Below are 27,679 nucleotides of genomic sequence, written 5' to 3'. Positions count from 1 at the left end.
TAAAGCACACCTTGTTTTCTTTCAAATCCATTATGGTGGCGTACAGAGCCAAAATGATTACAATTGTGTTACTGTCCAAATATTTATTACCTAACTGTACATCATCAATCTGGCAAAATGGAAAAAATAATGCTTCATTGAGAATAGCCCTTAGGCAGCTGCCCTCTGTAAATTTAGATATGAAAATATTTAATAAAATATATGTAATAAAATATGGCCCTCAACAACAATTAACTGGAGAAGAAATGGTGCAGTGAAATAACTATGGAGTAAATAGCATTTTGTTCCCTGCTCATAAGTCATTAGTTGTCAACGGAGTTTTGCGTGTTTTTTTTTTTTTACACGCATTGAAGGTCAAGCAGATGGAATCTCCACCTGCCACGTTTCCCACCCTGAAATTAGCCACATGCTGAGCAGTGCATTGTGGGATACGGCAGCTCGTGTTGAGGGGGTTGCGGGAGGTGTTTGTCCTGCTTGCATCATTTCCATGCTTCCATATAAAAGCCTTCAAACATTCTCGCTAATGTGTGTCTGCCAAAGTGAGAGAGAGGCATTCAGTCAAAGGCAAAAGATCTGTAAGGTCGGTTGCACGTGCTATTGGAGCAGAGTGTTGAGAGTTTCTGTGCATAACGCTGTATCCATACCAATTAAAATAATTACAGAACTAAACCAGACATAATTACCTTGTGAAAAATTACTTTGTAGTTAAGTGAAGCAAAAGAGCCTCAGTTCAGACCCTTTTATAGTAGTTTGTAGAAGCTTGCTATGCTTTGCACAATTGTTTATGGGGGTTGAATTAAGAGCTTTGTTTATATACATAGACAAGTGGAACAGTACTCCATTTTTAGCTCCATATCGATGTGCTTTGCTGGTACTTAAGTGCATTATTTTCAAAAATCCTGCAGAACATGGTAATTAGCTCCAGAAAAATTGCATATTTTACGGGGACCCAAAGATTTATGATAAAGTGCAATCCATAATATAAGGCTGCAAAGCAAACGGGGGCGTTTGAGTTTGAACTGATTTTCCTATACAGAGACAGCTGTAAAATAGTATATAGACTGTGTATGGTCCAGTTCAGTGCCTTCTCCTTTTCAGGGAGTCTCTTTGCGCAGTGTTCCCATGAAGAGTCATTAGAGATCAGTACTGCAGGAACTTATTCTTCCATTATTCAAATTGATCTTTCTGCAGCCAGCAGGTGCCCTGTTTCTGGGAAGGGTTAATTTATGCTGATTGAGGTAATTCACCACTTTTTAATTTGTAGAACAGCTGCTTCAGCTTGTCCTTGCACAGCTCTGTACCTAGTATGCATATAGATTGATGAATGCAGTTTATTAGAGTTATGTGCTCCTGCCTCAGATTGTCCACGCCTTCTCATGAACCCTTTTGAACAGATGTAGAAGTGAGTCCTGTAGATCCCAAAACCTCATTCAGACCAGTTTAATTATTCTGCTGTCAGCTGTACCTGTGAAGATAGTGGAATTAAAGTCCAGCCCGGCCCTTGTCCGACAGCTCATCACAATCTCGGCCCGAGTCCGACTGGAGCCCGTGGTTTTTTTTCTCCATTACACAGCCTATACTACTGTTGCAGACATTAAAATAGTTCAGTTTTGTTTTTAATGGCAAAGTAGTTATATTTCTTTTCGTTTCTTTATTAAATTAATTTAGAAAAATGTGTGGAGCATTTTTTGTTTGTTAAATTAAAGCTTCCGTTTTTTTAAGTGACAACCAAGCGGCCAGCGGCCGACAGTGAGTTGATCACGTTTGATCAATTTAGCCTCTCAAATCAACACTTGACTTGCCTACAATAAAATCCATAGATATAAAACACTTCAAGCATATCACACAATGTTAGTTGAAATGTTTATCACCATCACAGTAAAAATGCATTTTGACGAGCTGACCAGGCTGCTCTGCTGCTCGCAATGGCGTGAGGAAAAACCAACGAACGGGCTGTACGACCTAAACACATCAAATAAAAATAAAAACACACAGGCTATCTTACCTGACCTCACCACAGAACATGGCCATTCTTATTGCCAATAGTTTCCACCAGTTAGACTAATGACAATAAAGTCCAATCAAACGAAAAACAAAACATCCTCCTAGTCTTAACATGGAGCAGCCAGCAGAACAGTCTCTTACAGAGCATCGTGGAGAACAAGCACAGCGTCCACAGCGGAGGTTTCAGTCAGTCCTGCTTCCTGTCCTCTTCTGTCCTCTTCTGTCCTCTTCCTGTCCTCTTCCTGTCCTCTTCCTGTCCTCTTCCTGTCCTCTTCTTGTCCTCTTCTGTCATCATCCAGCTGCGCTGAAGACGCGCTGCTGCCGCTGCTAGGGATGGCGGATCGATCCAAAGTATCGATACTTCCGATGCTGACGTTTCATTTTTGAGAATCGATCCTCACATAAAAATATCGATACCAGGTGGTGGCAGAGTGAAGCAGAGCTCTCTGACCGAAGACTTTCAGAGAGGCAGGCATTATCCAGATATCTAAGTTATAATATTTACTTATTTAAATCATTTGAACAGAAATCAGTTCATACTTCTTATTTATTGAGGAGCATAATATGCATACAGTGCATGTACATATACACTAATACTCCGATACCTTGACTAAGGTTAATATCCGGCTATGTAAAAACTAATGTAAACAGCTTTATCTGATATCTTTAATCGGGGTCATAATAGCAGTAACACACCAAGATTTTCGCCCAACACTTTGATTAATCTGGGCACGTTATCAGCTTTGTCAGATTTCTATCTGTTTTTTAAATGCGTTAATGTCTGACTACAACCGGCGCCAGGTCCTTTATAAAGAGAAACCCCACTATTTCATGATGCCATGTAAACCCCGTTTTTATGTGTAATCGCGGTATTGCTGTGCATGTAAACACTTCGGTCCAATTATTGCCATAACCCGATTCTGTCCGGTAGCGGTTTTGTTCTGCGTGTAAACGCACTCAATAGGCTGCTAGATTGGACACATTTTCAAACAATATCTGAATGCATTATATCAATTTTGTGGAAAAACTGATATGCATTACTCAGGATTTCTAAAACACCTACCTTCAGGTAGGGCTGTGCGATATGACGATATATCTCGTATGATGATAGAAAAACGTCTTATCCTTTCATATTATGCTATATCGTTTATATCGTGGTGTCGCAAATCCCACTCTTTACGGCAGTATTTTTCGTCATTAGGACGCTTTGCGTTCTTCACGGTTCTTCCACACGTGCTGGATGCGGAAGAAATGAGCATCAGAAACAGACGGACATGAGAGAGACCCGACACGATAACCAGCACGACCAAGAGACGCTTCATGCGCAAGCGCACACGGTCCGGCCCGCTCTCGTCGCCGGGCTGAACTCGATCTGCAAGCACCCCCACCCCCGCTAATATAGACTGATATCATTTGTATAAAATTAATAATAACCTTTATTTGCATTTTAATAAATTGGAAAGCAATGCAAATGCATTCAGAAAGTATCGTTTTCTTTATATTACGATGCTGAAGTGGTTCAACAGTTGTATTATTATTATTATTATTATTATTATTATTACTACTACTACTACTATTATAACTATTTTGTATTAACATCGTGCTGTATTTGTAAGTAGAATCGAGACGCGACAGTCACAGGAGAAATGTCTGTCCAGCAGATGTTAATGCGCCGCTATAGACCCGGCTGTGGTGAATCTCCCTGAATCTGTACCTTTACTGCGCATGTGCTGCGTGATTACTATTACTTGTGTTATTGTGGATATGTGACAGTAAATCATAATGTTTATATTTATACATGTGCTCTGAGGAAGAGAAGTCGAAAAGCGTAAGCATTATAATGTTCACTTTCTCGAATATATTTATTTTGAGACATCGGTGAATATGAACAGTTTTTAGACGGGAGCTGCTGTCCTTCCTTCCTTGACCGGATAATTGTTCTATATAAAATCCCTGCGATAAGGCACCCCGCATTTAAGATTTATTAAAACTATTGTAACGCCAGCTATTTTTAAACTTATATGTATGTGTGTATATATATATATATATATATATATATATATATATATATATATATATATATGTATATATATGTATATATATATATATATATATATATATATATGTGTGTGTATATATATATATATATATATATATATATATATATATATATATATATATATGTATATATATGTATATATATGTATATGTATATATATATATATGTGTGTGTGTATATATATATATATATATATATATGTATATATATATATATAATGTGTATATATATGTGTATATATATATACAGTGGGGGAAAAAAATATTTGATCCCTTGCTGATTTTGTACGTTTGCCCACTGACAAAGAAATGATCAGTCTATAATTTTAATGGTAGGTGTATTTTAACAGTGAGAGACAGAATAACAACAAAAAATCCAGAAAAACGCATTTCAAAAAAGTTATCAATTGATTTGCATGTTAATGAGGGAAATAAGTATTTGACCTTCGACTTAGTACTTGGTGGCAAAACCCTTGTTGGCAATCACAGAGGTCAGACGTTTCTTGTAGTTGGCCACCAGGTTTGCACACATCTCAGGAGGGATTTTGTCCCACTCCTCTTTGCAGATCCTCTCCAAGTCATTAAGGTTTCGAGGTTGACGTTTAGCAAATCGAACCTTCAGCTCCCTCCACAGATTTTCTACGGGATTAATGTCTGGAGACTGGCTAGGCCACTCCAGGACCTTAATGTGCTTCTTCTTGAGCCACTCCTTTGTTGCCTTGGCTGTGTGTTTTGGGTCATTGTCATGCTGGAATACCCATCCACGACCCATTTTCAATGCCCTGGCTGAGGGAAGGAGGTTCTCACCCAAGATTTGACGGTACATGGCCCCGTCCATCGTCCCTTTGATGCGGTGCAGTTGTCCTGTCCCCTTAGCAGAAAAACACCCCAAAGCATAATGTTTCCACCTCCATGTTTGACGGTGGGGATGGTGTTCTTGGGGTCAATCCTCCTCCTCCAAACACGGCGAGTTGAGTTGATGCCAAAGAGCTTGATTTTGGTCCCATCTGACCACAACACTTTCACCCAGTTCTCCTCTGAATCATTCAGATGTACAGGCCCGTCTGAAGTTTGCCAATGAACATGTGCTTTCTTGAGCAGGGGGACCTAGCGGCCGCTGCAGGATTTCAGTCCTTCACGGTGTAGTGTGTTACCAATCGTTTTCTTGGTGACTATGGTCCCAGCTGCCTTGAGATCATTAACAAGATCCTCCCGTGTAGTTCTGGGCTGATTCCTCACCGTTCTCATGATCATTGAAACTCCCCGAGGTGAGATCTTGCATGGAGCCCCAGACCGAGGGAGACTGTCAGTTATTTTGTGTTTCTTCCATTTGCGAATAATCGCACCAACTGTTGTCACCTTCTCACCAAGCTGCTTGGCGATGGTCTTGTAGCCCATTCCAGCCTTGTGTAGGTCTACAATCTTGTCCCTGACATCCTTGGACAGCTCTTTGGTCTTGGCCATGGTGGAGAGTTTGGAATCTGATTAATTGATTGCTTCTGTGGACAGGTGTCTTTTATACAGGTAACAAGCTGAGATTAGGAGCACTCCCTTTAAGAGAGTGCCCCTAATCTCAACTTGTTACCTGTATAAAAGACACCTGAGAGCCAGAAATCTTGCAGATTGATAGGGGATCAAATACTTATTTCCATCATTAACATGCAAATCAATGTATAACTTTTTCGAAATGCGTTTTTCTGGATTTTTTTGTTGTTATTCTGTCTCTCACTGTTAAAATACACCTACCATTAAAATTATAGACTGATCATTTCTTTGTCAGTGGGCAAACGTACAAAATCAGCAGGGGATCAAATACTTTTTTCCCCCACTGTATATATATGTATATGTATATATATGTATATATGTGTGTGTGTGTATATATATATATATATATATATATATATATATATATATACACACACGTATATTATACCTATAACAACATAACACACGTAATAGTAATCACACACCACTTGCCCTGTAATGTGTTGTATTCTGCATATATTTACCACTACAGCCTGCATGTAGTATTTGTTAGTTTTGCTTATTGAAGGATTAACAAAATACTTGTAGTTTGAATGTCTTTGGTCATATTTTGTGGCTTGATTGGATAAAAAAAAAAAAGAAATCGAGATATATACCCTGTATCGCTCAACTCCTGAATGATCCAGGAATGATCTGCTGAATATAACTCTTATGCCAGCCAGGACAATTGAGCATGTGTTTTATAATTGCTGTTATTAAACAGAAAACAAGTAGAGAAGTCTGATCATTGGTAGTTTAATACTAATGCAAAGGCTTTCAAATATAATTTTTGATGTCTGCATTTACCAATTTTCACTGTAGAAATCACAAAGATTTCCCCTTAATATACATAAGAACACTTTTAAATGTATCGGTATTGGTATCGGGATACTAGCCTTGGTATTACTTGGTATCGGATTGAAAAGAAAATCAGTGGTATACTAAATACCGTGTGAGCCGGTATGCACAGGCGCGGTAACATGCTCTCGTGTTGTCCGTGGGAAACCTGTATGCGTGAGCAGACTGTGTCATGCGTGTCAGTGTGATAGGTTATACAACGTCTGTGTATGTTTGTTTTCCCATCATCAGCTTCTCATAGTTTCTTTTAATTAATTAATGTCTAAAATATAAAAAGGATGCCCGGCCCGTTGTGAACTATGACGTGAAAAGTGGCCCGAAGCCCGGCCCGAGGGGCGTAAATAAGTCGGGGCCCATCGGGCTCGGGCTGAAATGCAGGGCTCTAAGTGGAATGACAACTTTACCTACACCACAGCTGGGTAATCAGCTCAGCTCAGTGTAAGGGAAGTGGGATTCAACGTTGGTGTTTTTAAGTCCGCTGTGTGATGTTATTGTTGAATAACACTGATAAAGTCAGTACAGCCATGAGCAAACCTAGAGCCAAGGTTTTTTTGTACTCTAGGAACATTTTAATGGAACATCTCATCAGTTGCTTCTGAAATGATCCTGTTGTTTTCAAGACCCTGTTCTGCATGGTATCAGTGATATTATGTTATTTTGTGATAACACGCCAATCCTTGACCTGTTTACTGGGACTTCAGAATCGAGGGTTTTGCTGACTGATGGCTGGGACATACACATACCTTACATATATATATTTTTTTACTCTCTGCAGCAGAGACCTGCCAAGCAACTAGACATGGCATGGAGCCTCAACGTCTAAATATAGAAGCATAATAGTGCAGTATTCACGGGCACTCGTTTCATAAAGGCATGAATTGAAAGCCCTTGAACAGCAGAGCCCCTTGAGGCCTATTGAAGGCCCAAAGCTGCCTATCAGGGCTTTACAGACTTACGCCAAAGTAATGCAGGGCCTGAGGGCAGATTCTCCAGCTTCCAGATGGTTTCATCATTATTATGACATTTTTCTGATGTAGGTTTTCTCCAGCTGAGATTGACATGTTTCAGCAAGGACACACTATGGTTATGGCGAGGAGACACCATTTGTAAACTTCTCATGGTCTTGTGTACAACCGACTGTAGAATGTGGGCTGACTTTTTTTTTTCCATGGGTGGATGTAAAACTTCCTGCTTTCATTATTCTTGGTATAGGGATATGATAGACACTTTTCAATAATGTTTAGTAATAGATTATTTGATGCATGCCACCCAGTAACTGATATGATTGAGGGGTGTGAGGTACGGGTGGTCTGATGTGAAAGCATTGTCAAGAAATTTGGAAGATTCTGGATTGATTCTAGTGTAGTCCTTTGTAGTGTAACTTGTACTTACCCAGTCAGTTTGTTTAGTGTGGTTAGGGTTCAGACAAGAACTAAGGTTGTGTCAGTTACCCTTAAGGAAAGTATATATCTGGGCTTGGATTAAGGATTTGGACTAGATTGGCACTAACAAAAAACTACACTTACTGCCATAAGTGTCAGTTATATATTTGCCATGTTTGTCTGTCTCATACTGCCAAGCCTGGATACATTAATTTGGCTAGAATATCATACAAGACTTTATTACCAGCCCTTGTTTTGTCATTGCAGATTCATATGTGTGCGGGACTGCAGGAAATGAATTGTACTTAAGACTTGTATATACTGGCTTCAATTTTTGGAACCTGTACAATCAATTCTGTTTTACATTAGTATGCTTATTAAGGTTTCAGTTTTATTTTCAATTTTCTGTTTGCTTTACTCTTGTAGCTACATCATAACCATCGTTTCCAATTATAAGAATGTAAGCTCTTGTTTATACCACATTTATACTGTATTTCTGGAGAATGTAAAATCCTGCTGTCTTAAAAAAAAAAAAACTGCAGTCTTCTAGGTGCAGTGAACAGTTTTGAAAAAAGAGGTGGCACAGATAATAAGCAAATATCCAGAATGATTCAAGCAAATGTTGACAATTCTTTACTCGTCTCATATAGAAGCGTTGAATAAAGTCTCTAGGTTAGGATGTCATGATTGTATCTAATGATTATTCTCTGTTGTTGTAAGTATAACATTCTGTAACTTTGCAGTTGATTTAAAGGCTGGATGAACAGTTCTGTTTTTTTCTGTTTCTCTTTCTAACCTTACTAGAACCTCTGTTGAATTCATAAAAGGCATCCTGTGTTGTCCCTTCCTCCCTGGTGTAGATGATGGAGTGCACTTCATATTTATTCTCGCCTACTTGTGAGACAGGAAGCATTTTTCCTCCAAGACGGCTTTCTGATGAAAGCTTGGTGTGGCTACAGCCAGCAAGTTTATCGGCTGTTTACACAGATAACACTATGTACAGTAACAGTCTAGTGAGCTGTGGCAATTGAACGGTGAGCTGGAAACGGACTACAGAGCCCAATTCATAAAAAATGAAAGGGACTGGATTTTGTTCATGACCTGCACAGATTTTTAAGTGTGCTCCACAACAATATAATATTTAATATTCCAGAGTACCTGACAGAAAGTTCCTAAAGCATAAAGTATTTCCTGCAAGGCATACCATTTCAGAAATTAAACAACACTGTATTGTTTCTTAGTTGCATGTCATGAATTGTTGAACCACATTCTGGTCGTCTAAACATCCGGTCTTAAATGCAGACGATGAAAGTAGACAAATGTAAAGAACGAAAGTTGTCCCATCCTGCACCAAAAAAGATCACAACATTGGTGCAAGTTTAGGTCAATCCTGGTTCCCTGAGATTGGCCAGTTTAATTGATTAGCTTCTTTAATCTTGTAGTATATGCTACAACTCATATTTCAGTGTCTTATCAATCAGATCCTTTTGGGGGAGGAAATAAAGTATACTAACTCTATTAAGTATGTACCAGACGAATACTTATTTGAGATGTTTTGTGTACTTCAGTAACCAGTGTAATTTAGAATCTGAATATAACAATCACTCTGAATATGTTAGGTGTATTCATTCTTGTACTGCTGGGTTTCAAGTGGTATTTTTGTGTTGTTGTGTTTTCACAGTTCACATTGAGAGAATAGAACTTAAGGGACAGGCACACAAAAAGAGTGAGAAGGCGGCAGAGTATTCATTCGAGGTAAGCAACCTGACAAGAAGGTAAAACCTCATTTTCCAGCTGGTTTAAACAGTAAAGTCTTTCCTTATTGTCTTCATTCAAGTCTTTCCTTCGTAATTGGATCTCAGTTCATTTAATTATTCATTATTCCACTATGGTATTTGAACGTGTACAGACTGGGGATTTCCATTTTACAGGGATGTATTTATGTACACACATGGAAAGAATGCTGTACTAAATATAGGAGTGCATTCAGATTTAACCAAACTGTTACTGTTAACTTCAATCACAAGATATTGTCCAGGTAATACTTTACAGGACCTGTTTTTCATTTTCAGTGTTTTTAGCTAAACGAATAGTGTCACATTTCATTAGAGAGAGCAGTGATTCTGCACATAGTTTATTTGTATCAACTGGCCAAAGACGTTTGATTTCAAATTTACTAGTATCATATGGTTAGCTTCATTTTTAATGGCAAGTAATTGAATTTGAATTAATTCATTTGAAGAAGGCTATCAACACTTAAGTTACCTGTTTTGAGTTACCAGCCCTTTGTTTAGAATCCTGCCCTGTTATCTATGGTTAATATCTATGATTTATTCACCAAAACGACTGGCTGATAATCTAGGCCCTGACTTAATTTACTCCTCAAGCTGCAGTAGTACAAAACACCAAATTTTTGTTAATCTGTTTTCCATCTAATATGCAAAGCTGTGACCTGAGAATCATGGTTTCTGCTAGGATGGTGGAATGCAACCTTTTAATGTTGATTCTGTTAAAACCTGTAATTTGTATTTTTAAATGTGTTTTGGTTTTGTATGCAGTATAAAGTCATACAAATAAATCCCAATGAAAAATAAGCACCCATATGGCCTTAAAAAATAAATACATTGCTTAATGAAACACACTGTCTGGGAAATGTTCAAACTACATAAATACAATTAGTTCTGTTCCTGCAAGTTCCTGTTCAGATGCCAAACCCGACAAAGTTCTGGATCAAATCAAATCTTGAATCTGGCTGCCAATTTCAGAGTAGAACACTAGTATTTTTTTTGTTGGCTTCTTGAGTGCTAGAAAGTTCTTGCTGCTGCCCATTGGGAACCCATTTCCAAGGCTTGTAATGTTTGTGAAGTTATGACTAAATGTTCATACACCTGAGGCTGCTATCCATAATCTGATCATAAACGTATTGTCCAGTTACAGAGATTCGAGGCGAAACACAAAAGGGTGTACGTCTGAAACCGCTGTCCCCAGAAACATCTGTTCAGTCACAACATCTATATGTTTTCAGTTCAGATTCTTATAGGTTCTTTTCTTTTTTGTGTGTGGTAATGTTAGATTACCAATTTGATGGAAACGCAGGAAATTGGCCAAGCACAACCTCCAAATAAGGAGCGGTTTTGTATTTCCTATGCTTTGTTAGTGACAGCAGCAGAGAGAGAGGGGAAATTCCTAGGGTACATAATGTGTTTGGAAATAAAATTCCATGTAATCACTAGCACTTTTGGCAAGAAGTTAATATCATTGGAGAGGCTTTTGGGTTTTATGATAGTACTGTTTTAATAGTAAACTTAAGGGTTCTCCAGTAGAGTGGCTATTCAGTACTTTACACTGCCATCCAGGGTATTTCAAAAGTACTAAACAGCTCCAGCACCACATCTGTGTTGCTGAGACCACAACAGCAGGAGCAATGGCACCAAAACCGTGTCCTTGACGTTGTTGGTGTACTACACACAATTTATTTTTCTATTTTTAAAGGCTTTCTGACATTACCCTTTGCTCCAATTCCTTTGCCATGAATTAAACTGCATTTCAAAATAAGTGGTTGTTATTCTGCATAGTCACACTGACAATGATTGTGCATTCTCCCATTGTTATGATGGTTAAATGTGGTCTCCAGTGATATTTTTCCCACTTTTGTAAGACCAAAACAAGACACTTGTTCAATGGATTGTATGCAATAGACTTCAACTATCAGGTTCTTCCCCTAACCTTCATTATTCAGAAGATGATAATGTGGTATCATCCATCAGTACATTCAAAAATGTAAGTCTTAAGCCAAACCATCTGCTGATTATCTGATTTGTGTACATGTGTAAATAGATAGATACAGATTTTGCCCCATAAATGGCAATTTGTATGTCTCACCTCAGTACCCTGCGTTTATATATTTTGGAGTCTGATGCTTATCAGGTAAGTACAGGAACATTTTTATATATCATTATGTATATATGTTGTTTTCAGACCTCCCCTTTTCAAATCTCTGGTTTGGAAAAAAAATACATGTGAAAATATTATAACAAACCATAATTAATAGATCTCAGTACATTAATAAGCATATGTTGAAACAGAGCATTAAACGTGTTCTTCATTATCATACCTGGACCTATTTTAATCGTTGCCCATGCCTTTTATTTTTCTATTTTCTCAGGTTATGTGGTCAGATTCTACAGTATCAACCGTTTCAAAAGTTCCTCAAGAACTGACTGACTTTTTCGCAAAGGTAAATGAGAAACCGTATGCATGTTTTACAGTGGTTTCATTACCCCGAGGCTGGATAATGTGCAGGTTCTGGAAGATATTTGAAGAAAATAAGTGAATCACTGGGGAAACTTTTCAAAGACAGAAAAGTGATGAGAGGATGCAGAAGATAAGTCAAATTCTGTTAAGGAGAATGACTATTATTTTCCTTTTTGTGATAGAAACCTTCTTTAAATCAGTAAGTTTGGTTTGAAAAGTATAGTAGAGACCTGGAAGTGTGTTTGAAGCTCACAGGAGAATTACACCAGTTGGCGGTTTCCCTACAGGTTTATGTTTAATGTGAAAATGGGGAAGCTTTCTCATTCACTGACATTCAGCCAAGCAACAATATGAAGGAGAAGTCTTGGTAATCAGCATAAAGGTCAAGGTATTCACTACAAGGTTGATTTTCTAAGAGACAGGTGGTGTGACCTGCAACCGCTAAACCTCATGCGAAAGATGGAAATGCAGCCCAGGAGTTGGTGGGTTTTAAATGTGCTTGGTTTAGGTCATGTGTTGAGAATCTTTGTATTTGTATTCATGCTGTAGTATTTGTTTGCACAAAAGTCAATATAGTTACGAATAAATATGTTTTAATCTTTAGTACTTGTGGTGGTAATTGTTTCCGTTTATATTCAACTCTTCTGTGAGGAAAACTGGAAACATGAAAAGGAAACCTATGCTTGCCAGTGGCTTTTACAAAAGTGTAATATCCAGGCAAAAGGAAAATATTGTGTGAAAAACCGACTGAAACTGTAGATAAATCTTTCAAACCCTGAACTAATAGAGATTAGAGAGCCATTGTGAAAATCCTAGATAACCAATATGCCTGAGAAAATTTGAAACCACGGAAGGCGAATCGAATAAATATATTTATATCGAATACACATGTGCTTCTATCTGTTATTCTAATCCATTTCACAAGGCAGAGTATTATGTCAAGGGAGCAGAGTGAAGAACACAAAAGAAAAGGGGTAGCTGTTTACATAAAAGTAACCTGGGCTGAAAGTGCAGGAGAAGAGTGATTAATGTGAAGGCCGAGCCCATGTGGAAATTCCTGGAATGAAACTGCTCTATCCTGAATATGCGCATCTGATCTTTGGTTCGGCTCAAACATCCTTGATTTTATTGAGCCATAATTGCTCATGTGGAGGTCACATAAAAAAAAAAAAAAAGTTAACAATGAAAAAAACTAATGGATCATAATGAGAACTAGCAAACCCTTCCGAAGATGGTGAAGCATGTTTTTCCATAGTTTTGCTTTCAAGTCCTGTAGATGGTCCCACATAATTAATTCTGACAGTTTGAAGTCTGGGCTCAAAACTAATTATGTGGTAAGTGCTGGTGACAATCACAAACTACCTGGCATAGAAACCTGTTTCCTGGCTATTCTTTTGCGTTGCAGGCTATTACTGACTAATTATGAGGATGACACAACTGTTTCTGGAATTAATTGTCTCTTTAAAATCGTCATCCAAAGCATTCTTATAATATTAAAGGCTGATGTCCAGATTTCTAGAATACAGATGAGCTGTTATTTAATTCATTGGGGACAAATTAATTGCTTGGAATTGTACGCTGTGTGACATTAAGTCCAACAAAATTCATCCCTGAAATACGTGATTGTAAAGGACTGGAAATTTGAGATTTGTCACTAGGACACTACGGAAAATAGTAAATCTGGGAAGTTTTCTAAATGGTTGTCGGATAGATATTCTGCTCTTGGCGTTTCATGCAAATGTGTTTTGAAATATAGGGTTCAGACTAGGATTAGGCTTAGGCTGTGGCTAGGCTTAGATTTTCATTGGGTGAATTACTCGTTTAAATAAGTACTATGTACATATACATTTGTGGTCAGGGCCTGGATTTAAATTTTGGTTCTGGCTACTGTTTGGCGCAACGGTGGGTTTGGTTTAAACAATTTCCAAGGTCAACCCCCTCACCAGACTCCACAGATGTTCAGTTTTATAGAGGTATAGTCAAAATGTGGGACATCATTATTGTTAGATTCCTTCTTCATGAATGTAACAGTGCTGTTTCTCTGAATGATGGTTTTTATTCTTTAACACAGAGAGAAGGACTTGGCCACAGTAGGGATAAAACAAGAATCTGATATTTTACTGTTAGGTCAGGAAGATTACTCCCCTGGCCCCTCATTACATGATATGTCTTTACATGTTTTAACTAACTATGGGTTGGGCTTTGCAGCTCTTGCAGCTCTTTCCTGATGAAGATATTGAGAAGCTCATTCCACAGCTCACTGGCCTGGACTCCACCTTGGACCCAGACCCCAGGTAATTTAGACACCATGAGAAAATACCTATCCTATCCCAATAGATCACTATGCAAAAGATCCATTCCTGGGACTGCATGTGATTGTCTGGAGGATAATGAGAGAACTGTCAATGACTTTTAACCAATCCCTCCTTGAAAATCAACATTAATTGAGGTAGGGTACTCCAGTGTCCATAAGTTGAAGTGTGCATTTTAATGTCATTTTAAAAACTCCAGAAAATGTATTATTTTCAAATTTCAGAAAGACAGCCCATCATGAATAGTAAAATATAATGAAAAAATAAGAAAGAAAAAAATATCTGGGTGATGGGTGATCCACGTGTCACAGGCTAAGATTGCTTTAAACTATCATAGCGGATAGATTTGAGTTATTTATTCATCTGTTTCTCTGCTTTGCAGATGCCTGACGTCACTGCCCTCCCACATACTGAAACATGACCAAGTCAAACAGTTCTTCAGCACCCTATCAGTCGCCCAGTGTGCCCAAACAACAAGTAGGTATTTTAAATGCATTTTTCTATTTCTTTGTTTGTCTTTGTTTTGCCGGTGATTGATGTGGTCATATTTTGAAGCCTGTGTCTTGTTACATGGATGACCTATGCTGTCATGATTAATTTTAGAAAGGCCCACAAAGACTCAAGGCTTAGAATTTGGTGTTAGATAATTGTGTCTGGTGTGTATCTATTTCAGTCTGTGTGGTTATAAACAGACTCAGGCCGAGACTGTGCAAAAGTTTACTGTGAAGGCGGAGAGTAATATGGATTTTGTTTTAAGTAAAAGATATTTAAATAGCTGTCATTAGCTGTAGTCCTTAGTTATAATTGCAAAATTATGCGGATTATTAGGTGCTGGAAAAAATAATTTATTGGAGGTAAAACAAACAAAGAAAAATAACAGACTCTCCCTGTAGGAATATACCATCCCTTACAAAGAAGTATGATATTATTTTACCCCAGTGCATTAACTGGAACAGAATGCAAAGTTATGCATTTTCATCTTGTTTTGTGATTGCAACATCTTCCATGTTTTATTCAATTTGTGTTTCCCTTCAGGACCAAAACACACCAGATGCACAAATAAATGAAATAAATAAGTAAAGCAGAGCTGTTCATTTAAGTGAACTTATGTACACTGCAGGGGAAGAAAACATCCTGCAGTTCAATCTTTTGAATATAAAATATAAATATTTGTGCGCCTTTCACTTATACCTGGGTCCTATTAATGTAATGTTGTTTGTAACCATATTACACAAACCTACAACTCAGTGCACATGAATAAATTGCTTATTGGCAGAATGAAGAAAAGTTTGCAGTAGCAATGGGGAACTGAACAATGGATATCACCTTCATAATAATAATTAAAAAAAAATGTGGCTTCTCAGTGTGCTCTTTTTCCGACACTTGCACAAGACTTACTCAATTATTTAATTTTAATTTTAATTTTTAATTTGAAAAATAAGTAATTTGTTTGGTTTGTGTATAAAAACAAAAAAGGCTGATTTAGGCCTATTTTGTCAAGTGAGATACTGGGATACGTTTGCTGCTGAGTTCTCTGTTTGGTTTTAAATTGATTTTGGTTGCAGTCTTTCATTAAGTCTTTTTTGTATCCATTATCCTGTACTTTACCAGTTAATTGCGATTCATGTTCATGAAATTGAATATGGTCATGTGTGCCTAACTTGCTGTTTCGGATTTTGTTTATCTTAATGTCTTCTCACACAAAATGTAAAAATGTAATTAACAGCAGTAGAGGAGACACACAGATACTTGTTGGAGGTATAGCAAGTAGTGACTGAATAATAGGGTTAACAATACATGGAATTCCAGATCATAAAACTAGACTTTGGAGTACAGGACATTATTATGTAACTTGTAAAGCTCACACAGTATATATAAATTGGCCCTAATTAGTGTGCATGGTTTACTGTTACTTATTGTATCTACTGTGTCAAGTGCAATGCCAATCTTGGACATTAAAATTTAAAACAATTTTTTTTCCCCACGAGGAAATGGCTTTGGCAGTGTTTAAATCCTCAGTAAATGGGCATCTTATGTGTTGTGAATGTGATTGGACAAAATAAAGAAACCTCTTAATAGAAAAGCAGAACAGATGTAGGCAAAATCTTTGTTTTAAGATTGATTGCTTTTCGTCACTATTAATCTGAAATTATGGGGTGTTTTAGTAAATGCTTTTACAGAGATCCAAATGAATGCAATCTGATTGTTTTCCTCCTTTGTACACGTCTGCGCGGGGCACTCGGCCCAATATGCAATCTTGTCAGGATGTGCACAATGAAAGCAACAATTACACACACATTGCTTAGACTGCTTAAGAAATGAAGGCTGATGTAAAGCACTGTGTTTTTCAAAACCCCACTTTAAGGAGATAACTTTAGATGTTCTGTCAGAGCGACCCTTTTCTTTTTTAAATGTTTAGTCTCTACTTTTGTTTTCGAAAGCCAGTACTATTATTTTATAGTTTTTCTTCCTATCTAAATCGCAGACCAAGAGGATTCCTTTATTTCATTAGGTTTCTCCAGCACAGCAGGGTCTCCAGTTTCTCAGTGTCCTATTGTGTCTTCCTCTGTCTGTGGATAGTGCTAGTTGCTGAATAGAGTCCTGAATCTGTAATATGTGGAAAAAGAAAATTAGCTAAGCAGGGATCATATTTCATTCTGTCTTTCCTCTCCCTTCCTCATATGCCTCAATCATATAGTCTTAAACTGAATTGTCTTTTCTGTTCTCAGATCCTAGCTGTACTCTCCAGCACACAGCTTCCAGCAGTGCTGTAAGGTAAGCCACATTCTGCATTTAATGGGTTGCTGGAAAATCTATTCCCAGCAGCCTTTCCACACATTTTCCAAAATGTCTTTAAAGTGCACTAAGCTGTACTGTTAAACACTGACTGACTAGTTGTAAATTAACAAACAACCACAATTTAGAGATCAGTTAAAGATAAGAAGGTAAATTTGTTATTTAAAAAACATGTTTGTGCACTGTGTGTGTGACTAGAATTGGCTTTCATTTTGGTTGAAAGCACAGATAAGGTAATAAAGTTAATGAACAAATCCAATGCTGAATTGGAAACATTTTAGAGCCAAATGGCTTGCAAAGAGGTTATACTCCACTATTCAGTTCTATGTATTCAATATATAGTGTATTTGTCTTCTCTTTTTTTTAATATATGTTCCATCTAAGAGCCAGCTACTCCTTGTCTCCGGAAAGGAGGAGTTCTAAGATAATGGTAATATCCACTTTTGCACACATGTTCACTAAATGTTTGCACATAAAATACTCCTACATCTTTGTATAAGGACAGTAAGGACTTTTTAATTGTGTAGGATTTCTCTCAGTTGATGTTTGAATAAGGCTCTATTCTATTACATCTATAACTAGAGGGCAAACATGAGACCGGGATTAAATATTTAAGATGGGACCCAACGTGTTTTGAAAGGTTCAACTTATGAAAACTACTTGAAATTAATTTCAGGGCCTGTATTTTTAGAGGTATTTGTTTATATGTTGAGAACATCTCTTGACTGGGAAGGAACTTGCTTGATTTTACGGGCTGACTGCTCCATTGTGGCTGTCTCATAAAGTGTAATTGATTTTAGCATCCTGGGGGGGAAGCCCAGGATCCTGAAAAAGGCTTTAGGCTGGGCCTATCTTATGTTGTGTCAGTATTGTGACAATGCATTTTACAGGTGATAATGCAACACTTTGTGAACGGTTCATCACACTGTTGAATGAGCAGCGCAGCCTGCATCTGCCTTTTCCCATCTTAAACAGTTTAGAAAGTGTCTTGCAGTGGCTCATTAATCATTAACTGATCAACAGATAAATTATCACTCAGTGTGGGTTTTAAGAGCTTTCCTGTTTTTTAATCTAGATAATTTTATCAGTGTACCTTCTGTGGCTTCCATTATTAGTGGTATCTGTTAAATCATGCACTGAGTCATTGACTTCCAGAGGGTGAAGTCTTCGAATTGTTTTCATCTGGACTAGATCTCTTTGTGTCTGGGCCTTGGAAATCCCCTGTTCCAGCTTCCATCTGCTCTTGGATTTGGTTCTACATGCACTTTCAGGCAATATATATATTGGTTTCATAAAGATCACAGCCTATTTAACATCCTGCATTTATGTATATTTAGATAGTCTGCTACCACAGTAAAAGAAAATCCCACATCTCTGCTCAGAATTCATCTAGCTCATGCAGAGGCCTGGCAACCCGAGGAATAACAAATAAGATGGCACCGTCCCCAGATCTGTTCTACTTCTGCAATTCAGCTGCTTTTAATTAGCGACTATAGGAATTGTAAGGAGACACGGTTAATAAATATGTTTTAAAATTTAAATTAGTCCTTGTCGACCACATCAGTCCTCCTCAGTTGCATATGAGCAGAAACTAGGCAGTGTTCTTGAAAGCAGGTTATTTGAATGCTTATTAGTGATGGCCTATTCAAATGCATCCCCTCACAGCAGACATGATTTGCTCGAGACAGACGAAGTCCTCTTGTTTTCTTTCTATAGGCCTATCTGTGGTGTTGCCAGTATACAGCCTGTATGCAGCACCAGCAGCAGCTGCGCACACCAGCTATCTCCACCCTCCTTTGTTGCCCCGTTCCTCTCCCCTCCCAGTGGACCCATCCTGACACCCAGTGGCACCCTGGCAGAGAACCTGACACCGTCCCCCGCCTTACCCACTGCATCTAACCCACCTTTGCACAGCTTACAGAGCCAGCCAAGCCAAGAGCAGAATGGCATCCTGGATTGGCTGCGCAAACTACGCCTACACAAATACTACCCCGTCTTCAAGCAGCTCACCATGGAGAAGGTACGCTGCCCTCTGTACAGGGCTCCGAAAACCCGACAGAGATGAGTCACCAAGCTAAAAATGTTGCTGCTGTGTAAGTGAGCGCCGCACGCTGTCAGAGGGAAAGTTTGAACCCCGTTGTGCTGCTGGCTTCTGCCCAGCTTTTGGAGAGCGCCGGTGTACATCTCTTATTAAAATAGGATTTATGATTCACAGCTTCAGGATGGGAATCATTAAAGCAGCAGCAGCCCTCTGTGCCAGTAAGCGTTGCACTTCATAACGGTGCCCGTCTTCACCTATCTGAGTCCATTATCGGCCAAAACTGAAATGACTGAAACTGAAATGCCAGGCCTTTGACAGAGATTTGTAGGTGTTTTTATGACTGTCTTGGTAATTTTTAAGTAGTCAATTGTAAACATAACATTAAAAGTTATAATACGTAAAGGCCAAAGAGCAGACGTATATGTTAGGGTTACTGTTATACATAATGAAAATGATTCACTGTATAAATATGTGATCTGTAAGCAATTCATCATTAATAGGAAGACTCCCAGCACTGTCTGCTCAGTTCATATTGATGTTTTGAGATCCAAGTATACTGCTGAAGGAGCCCATATTGATATTTAACCAAACAGTATCTACGGGACACCAAACAAGAAATATGATTTGTTATTGAAACAGTCATCTTTCCTTATTCATACATTGGATATATGGTTTGCTGGAATCTGATAACTTCTTTCCTGTGAATGTGCTGCCTCACAGAACACAGTTTTTAGTTTAGAGTTCAAAGGTCGACATGGAAGTTATTTGGTCCCTTTATTGCTAGTATGTGTGGGTGTTTCTGTGTGTACACATAAAAACTATACACATTTTTAGATATACATTAAACAATTTTATAAAAAGAGAAATAGTGTATTTAAATTTAAGTTTTAAAGAAATCGGAAGTTACAAAACGATTATTCTTTTTATGACTAAAATGGACTATGTGGTCATAAATTAACAGCATTTCATTTAAAGTTCAACTGCGGTTACAGAAGTGAGTTAAAATTTTCGTATATTTTCGTCTTTGCTTGGAAAACATTCAGAGAAGAACTGATGATAAAAATAAATAAAAAATCAGGAAGCTGGATAATACTCAAGAACTAGTTAAAAATAACCAACATCGTAATACATAAATACTGCAGGGATTGCAAAATATTCAAAGAAAACAGACTTTCCAGTCACTGTTGTTTTCTGATCCTATACGATTAATGATTTAAGTGAGTGATTTCATTTTTCAAATTACATGATATAAAAGATGAAATCTTAAAAATGTTATGTAAAAACAAAACTAAAGAACTTGTAGCTGCCAATAAAAACTATTTATATATGGTTTTAACTAATATGGAAAACTCTCATTTTGAAACTTTGTGAAAATCTTTTGAGGTTAGAGGGCTTTGAAGGATGCTTTAAATATCGGTGTCAATCAGAACCTAAAGGATATTGTACCCCTGTCTTCATTAGTTCTTTTTCAATTTTAGCACAAAGTAATCATGTTTTTTTATTGATCAACAATCTCAAAAAATATCCTAAGATGTGAGACAGTAGTACTGCAGTAGCTCACTTATTTGTCTGCGCAGTTTACCTGGACCTCGGTAGGTTTGAAAATTGTGTTTGTATGCCATTTGACTCAAACCCTGCAGAACCTCAAATATAACAGTATTGATTTCCACTGTGCTTAACAAAACCCACCCACCCTTTGTTCTCTCCTTCCAGTTTTTGGCGCTGACAGAGGAGGACCTCAATAAATATGATCTTACTCAAGGAGCGAAGAAAAAACTAAAAACACAGCTGGAGCTTCAGAAGTGAGTACCTAAAGCATTCTGATTGGACCAGACCTTGGTCGTCATCATGCAGCACACAATACACTTATAATTCATAATTCAATCGTACTACAAAGGTTAAGTTAATTTATCCCATAGAGATCTCGTAGGAAAGCTGATCAACCCCACACAAAGTCCTTTTTAAATGTATTCATCCTGTTCACTGATGTATTCTATAATCATGGTATTAGCTTTACTGGAGGAGATTTGGATTAATGAGCCTCTCTGTGTTGAAGAATTTCCTCTTAAGCTGCTGGTTTGTTTCATTCTTCCTAAAAGCGCTTTGATTTGACATGAGAGTGACTCAGGCTGCTGTGAAAACAGGAGAGCAGTGTGAGTTCCTCTCGAGTGAATGATGTCTAATGTTCTCACCATAATGCTGAGACAACACTCACAATGTTGAACGGCATACTCTCATCTCAGCCATCGCTGGTTCTACTGCATTGCTGGGAGTTTGTCTGGATGGAACACATTTTAAAGCCTTTGTTAAAATAAGTTTCTGTACTCCTAGTTTGCCAACATTAATCTTAAAATCTGAAGGATCACATTATTCTTCTGTACTTTCCTTTGTATAATATTAAGGCGTAAACTATCTGAATCGACCCTGATAGGAGCATGTTTGTCTAATAACTTGTTGACCACGGTTTCAGAGAATTCAGTCCGAGCTGCAACACTATCGCATTTCACTGGCAGCAGGACAGACTGACCAGAACATCTCGCTAGCAGCTTTCCATGATCACTCATTATCCCTCTAACAACTCACTTGAGAAGCTTTGCTCTTCTTGTAAAGCAAGTTTGATGAAGTAATTCTGGTCAAAGCTCTGTTTCTTTTATAATAATAATTTGATTGTGTTGTGTACCTCCTATAATTCTGGTAAAACAAGAACACGGTTATGTTTTCTTCTGCTTTTTTAATTTTCAAAACTCAAATGCAAAATATTATAATATAATTGACCAGTCATTTTTTCCATAACTGCAAGTCTGAGCTTATATTTTTAACGGCTGCAACCCCACTGAGATGTAACTGATTATTGCAGTCTCCTGGCATAAATTTTAATGGCTTCCCGTGGCTAATGAGTCACCCTTTTCCCTTTGAGGGTGATTTCACTGTATTTTACCCCATGGCAAAGAAAAATTCTTGCTTTATTAAAAGGACATGGCTTCCCCTTTAACTTATACAAAAAAAGTGTCTGACAAAGCAGATTTACTAACAAGTTCAAGGACTCCACACCAAATTGGAAATACGTTATCCATTCTATTTGGTTGTTCACCACGTGACTAATTAGACAAATGTTATCCCTCACACCTATTGGGTGCTGTATGAAATAAATGTATGTAAATTAACATAGAGATAAATTAATGTTCACCTTGGCATAACTGATCACACCATTGCAAAATATAATACTATGTAAGTTTATTACTCAAAGACATTTAAAAAAGTATGTAGTACAGTGTATGCCATGTGAATGGCAGACCACATGATTTTGTTTTAAAATATTATGACAAAAGCTGTAAACTTGAGGTGAGTATTTCTCTAATGAAAGAAAGCTTTGTTTACCATTTCAGCCTGGTGCTGCTCCACTAATGGGGTTTGGGGGGGTTGCGGGGCAATTATACAGCTTGTATATGCAAGGGAGACAGATGTCCACAAAACAAATGCAACTGAATCAAATAATTGTGGCTGAATGTAAAATGGAATAGCTGCATCCCATGTTTTAGTGATAACAGCCAATTATAATGGGATCTACAATATATGTGGATAACTGTACCCTGTGAGAAGTAAATGTAGTTATGCGTACTGATCAGTCAGAGATACTGGATTGATTGGGGGTATAGTTAACAGTTTGGAAATATAAAAGGTCACTGTGAGTGCTTCTAATCAGCACCAGATATCTGCAAAATACCCAAGCTGAGAACTGGAAAAAATGTAGTTTTGGTTAATTTGAGGAAGATTTCCTGCAATTAATCACTTGTTTTCAGTCACAGAAATGAGAAACTGTCTGATTGCAGGTCAGCTACAATGACCCAGGGCTTTACATAATAATTGTTCTTCCATATTTTACTGATTATTTAAACCTTTATACACTACTACTACTACTAATACTACTACTACTACTAATAATAATAGTAATAAAATATAACATTAATGACCAGTTTCTGTATATATTAGTGTGATTATATATTGCTCTGTAATTGCTTAGATACAGGTAAAGGTAGGAATGGCCTCATAGTAACATTTAACATTCGGTTTTAGTGTATTATTTGGGTAATTTAGCTCGATTTGGTAATATAATGAAAGGTAGCACCTAATTTAGGGTTAGTCCCAAGTAAACATTCTTCCAGTAAGGTTAGGAGTACATTCCTACTGAGTTTAGTAAGATGCATTTAAATGTGTATGGGCCGATCATTAAATTGTTGCTGTTGGCTGGGGTTGTAGTCTGGGTTTCTGTTAGAGCTGCAAATGTGGTTTGTAACCTAATTATATAATACAATGGTGTATAGTGTCACTTCTCTGATTGTCACTACAGTGCAGTTTAATAGTAAGGATATCCCTTGATTAATTGAAAACTTGGATGTTTAAAACAAATACTTCACAAATAAAACGAAATTTATTTTCTGAGCTTCTCTTGATGCATAGAGCTTTTGGGCTCTGATTGGAACGAAAATAATGCACATAAATACATTTTATATTTATTTATTTAAAATCTTATTTTTACATTGTGGACTTTCTCAGCACACTGCTAAGGAACTGGTCTGTGGTTTGAAATTGGAAAACATGCATTTGTACGCCCTCTATGGGTTAAATGAGAGATTGAAAATGAACAAGAGTGGTATAAATGTTTTATGTCTAAGAGTTTTGTCTTCATAGTTATAATGTCTCCATTTCTTAATTTATAATGGGAATGAGTGGAGCGGTCATTGGAGAAAAATGCATCTTGTTTTGCCAGTCTAAGCCAGAGACCATTGAAAACTGGATTTTAGTGATTTAACAGTGCAACCAAGCAAAGCTGTTTCAGTTCTTTTTTGTATCCATAGAGAAAATGATTCATTTCAGAAAATTACATTATTTGGAAACACTGCTCTTGGAAACTAAAGTTTTTAATTTTTCTTTTTTTAAAACATTGGTTTTATAAGCCGAGTTGGTGCTGTTGTTAAGGAACACTTATACAGAACATTTGTTATTTGAAACTAAATGACTTGACTCACTTCATAAAATGTGTAACTTAGTGTCACAGCTCTCTAGACTTCCCTTTAGTTGAAGGAAATTTTGGTTGGTTTCACCTTTTAAACACAAACCTTTTTCTTCTTTTCCCCTTGCAAGTCGAGAGAAGTTTGAAAAGAAGTACGTGGTATCCCAGTTTCCTGTGCCCACCAGTGGAGTGGCAAGAGTGACCCCTACCAATCATATTCACACCAGTAATGCCGGTAACCCAAGACTGGGCCTTTTCAGTCATTTTAATTGTTACCCATCAACATACTAGATTCTGCCAAGGCAACACTAATAAAGAGCAAGTCTCATTAGCAAGGTTCCTATAAAACTGTTTGCCACAGATAAACACAATTTTTCCTTTGGAAGAGAATTTCATTTATTTTGTAGATGTTTTTTTTAATCAATGAAGCACACTGATTAATATATTTTGAATGTTTAGTGTACCACTGAGTGTAATTTCTGCATTGCACACAACATCGTCCAAGGAAATATAATTTAATAAACTTGGGGTACCCAACACTAACGTCTAAAATATTAAAATATCTGGTTAAATAGCATCCAATATGTTGACGACTAAAGTTAGGTAAATGCCATTTTCACTTGAAATTCTGTTTGTACATAAAACATGGCACTTTTTTTCCCCAAAGTACAGTCAATAATATGGCTTGCTGTTTTGCTGAAATATTAGAAAGATGTTGCCTGGTCTTGCTTGTGTTTTGCTTTTAATGAGGCTGATGGCTCTCTATAGGCTCTAACCTTGATTAAAATGGTTAATGTTTGAATAAAAAATGTTTTGTTTACCACAATATATCGTGTTTGTGCATATTCTGGTTAGGAATCTTTAATTTGAATGTGGGAAAACACACATTTTCTTTTTTTTAACAGAGAATTTTGATTTGTTTTATCACGGAAAACTAGGAACATTTGATGCATAACAGTGGCAACTTTACAGACACACTGTAGTACCTCTCTCAGTAGGTAGATGTAATATGTGTACAATATTGGGCATATGTATGGGTTAAACACGAAGCAATCAAGAATCGCAATTCATGTAATTGAATTATACATTTTAACAGATGAAGACTAGCAATAGTATAAGGGCCAAAAAAGTACCCATACTAAGAAGACAGATGTTCCTGCAAAGAACACTGTGATGATGTTCTTCCTGTCTAAAGCTGCTGCTGTTTGTTTGGTTTCCTCTTTCACAGAGCTGCGTGTGGAGGTGGAGCCCAGCCCTCATCCCTTCCCCAGGGACAGTAGCTCCTCCTCAGGGTACTCCAGTTCCCCGACCAGCCCCATGGCAGCTTCTTCCAGGGACGAGGCCTTCGACAGCACCGAGGACACCCACAGACGTAAGACCTCTGCAGGAAAAACTGAAACTACCCACAAACCAAATCCTTTGTCAGGACCTAAAGCAGAGCTTCTCATGTGAACCACATGTTTTCAATAGGGCACATTCTTGAAGTTGTTGACACAGAGACAGACTTATGAATTTGAAAAGCCAAAGCAAACTGTTCAGTTTCAAAACAAGCCAATGACCTTTTCTTAACACCATAATGTGTCATTTTCATTTTCTGTTAATCTGTAAACTCAGGATGGTCAAGATACCAAAAAAGGCAAGTGAACCCCTACTAATTAAGTAGACTTTATTTGAAATAATGGAACTGTGAGGTTTAATATAATATAAATATAATATAATTTTGGACTTCTGGGTAGTACGATCTGCATCATTATTGTATTAGATTATCTGTAGCAGTCTTGTAATTAACATGGCAACATTGCTTGCTCAGGGCTATGATATCACATTACTGAAGAAAATGTATTCTAAACACCATGCAAAACAAAATAGAATTTTGCGAAGATCACGACATCTTCCAGACACCTTCATTTCAGAGGAATGTTTTCCTTCTTTCTCCTCCAGGCACCGAGTCCTTGTCAGAGTGCCCTGGGAAGGAGAAGCCCTCTGTTTTAATGAATCACTTCATGGCAGCTGGTGCACCCAGACCAACAGCTCAGGTCCTGCCAGTGCAGAACGACGGCACTGCCAGTTCCCCCTATCACCTGCCCCTTCCCATGCCCGTCCTGCCAGTGATCTCCTCTAGCGTGGTGCCCAGCCGCATGCTGAGCTCCATACGGAAACCCGACAGGGGCAGCTCCAGGATGCCTCCTCCTCCCATCCTCTCCCCTCTGTGTCTCGAGGAGAGGATGAAAGCCCTGGGGCCGGGCAGCAGCATTAAAATCGAAAAACGCTTCCCCAGCCTCAGCCTGGAAATGTCTGCCCTGCAGCCCAGCTCTATGCTCCTGGACAGCAGCTCCTCTCCAGTGACGCTCACAGGCTTCGCAGTGCGCACCAAAACCGGGCAGGAGGGGACGATGAGGTCCCCCCCAGGACTGCTCATTGAGACCAGCACGGCCCCCACTGCCACCTCCAACACCATTCACCACATCTCCCACACCCCACTCAAGCTCCAGGTCTCCCCATCTCTCTCCGCCGACGCTGGCACCCTGCCCATCAAGAGCGTCCCGCCAGCCGTAGTCAACCCGCGCGCCGGCCCTTACTCTACCAATGCCAAAGTTGCCTTCTCAGCCGTGAGCGGCCTACCCATGGCTGCTGTGCCAGGGACCTACTGCAGCAACACTAGCGCCCCTCCTTCCACCATCCAGACCAACGCCATCACCGCACACGCCAGCCCCTCGGCAAGCTCTAGCCCCGCCCTCTCGGCCATGGCAGAGAACAGCTGCTACAGCACAGCTGCTGGCTCAGGGCACCAGGTCTCGCAGCAGCAGCCTCAGGGGCAGTCAGGCTGTGTGTGCAGCTCATGTGGATGCAGCGGGAACTGTGGCTCCTATAGTGCTCTGCCTGCCAACTACGCCGGTTATTTCCAGCATCCCTTCTCGGGGCCGTCCGTTTTTACCTTGCCGTTTCTGCACTTCAGCCCCCTGTGCAACAATGGCTACATTGGCCCGCAGCAGTACACCAGCTCCACGGGCTTCTCCTACCCCATGGTGCCGCCGCCCCTGTACAACAACAGCCTGACTCCAGAATCCATGCTGAGCAGCCAGTCTGGCTTCGTCATGCCCCCCATGCAGAGCTTCATCAGCGGGGCGGCCGGAGTGTACCAGGCCCAGGGCATGATGGGAAACAGCTCCGGACACAAGAGGGCAGGAAATGTTTCTTGTTATAACTGTGGCATCAGCGGACACCGGGCTCAGGACTGCAAGCAGCCGCCGATGGATTCTAATCAGCAAGGTACAACTTGGCTGTACTGGAATTCAGCTTATTGTTACCCCTCCAAGCGATCGATGTACAATAACAAGCTGTTATTCCCATTTGTGTGTAGTCATTCACCATCACACACACACCATTAGATTACAGAAGGAATGTACCCTGTGAATTCAGGAATCTGCCCAGACTGTTT

The 27,679-nt window shown here is 38.6% G+C and overlaps 1 protein-coding gene across 1 annotated transcript in view; it reads left to right on the top strand.

Annotated features, from left to right (window-relative positions):
* zcchc14 (zinc finger, CCHC domain containing 14) overlaps positions 1–27,679 on the top strand; it is a 61,101-nt gene that overhangs the window by 27,432 nt on the left and 5,990 nt on the right. The window contains exons 3-12 of the mRNA XM_066713827.1: positions 9,508–9,581; positions 11,992–12,063; positions 14,289–14,374; positions 14,775–14,869; positions 17,122–17,167; positions 18,905–19,208; positions 20,943–21,031; positions 24,372–24,475; positions 25,469–25,612; positions 26,182–27,510. Of these exons, the coding sequence (XP_066569924.1) occupies positions 9,508–9,581; positions 11,992–12,063; positions 14,289–14,374; positions 14,775–14,869; positions 17,122–17,167; positions 18,905–19,208; positions 20,943–21,031; positions 24,372–24,475; positions 25,469–25,612; positions 26,182–27,510 (2,343 nt within the window). The remainder of the gene's footprint in view (positions 1–9,507; positions 9,582–11,991; positions 12,064–14,288; positions 14,375–14,774; positions 14,870–17,121; positions 17,168–18,904; positions 19,209–20,942; positions 21,032–24,371; positions 24,476–25,468; positions 25,613–26,181; positions 27,511–27,679) is intronic.

The sequence above is a fragment of the Amia ocellicauda genome, chromosome 9 (assembly GCF_036373705.1).
Source record: "Amia ocellicauda isolate fAmiCal2 chromosome 9, fAmiCal2.hap1, whole genome shotgun sequence".
Taxonomy (NCBI): Eukaryota; Metazoa; Chordata; class Actinopteri; order Amiiformes; family Amiidae; genus Amia; species Amia ocellicauda.
The sequence above is the reverse complement of the archived record's forward strand: the minus strand, read 5'-3'. Positions and strand labels throughout refer to the sequence as shown.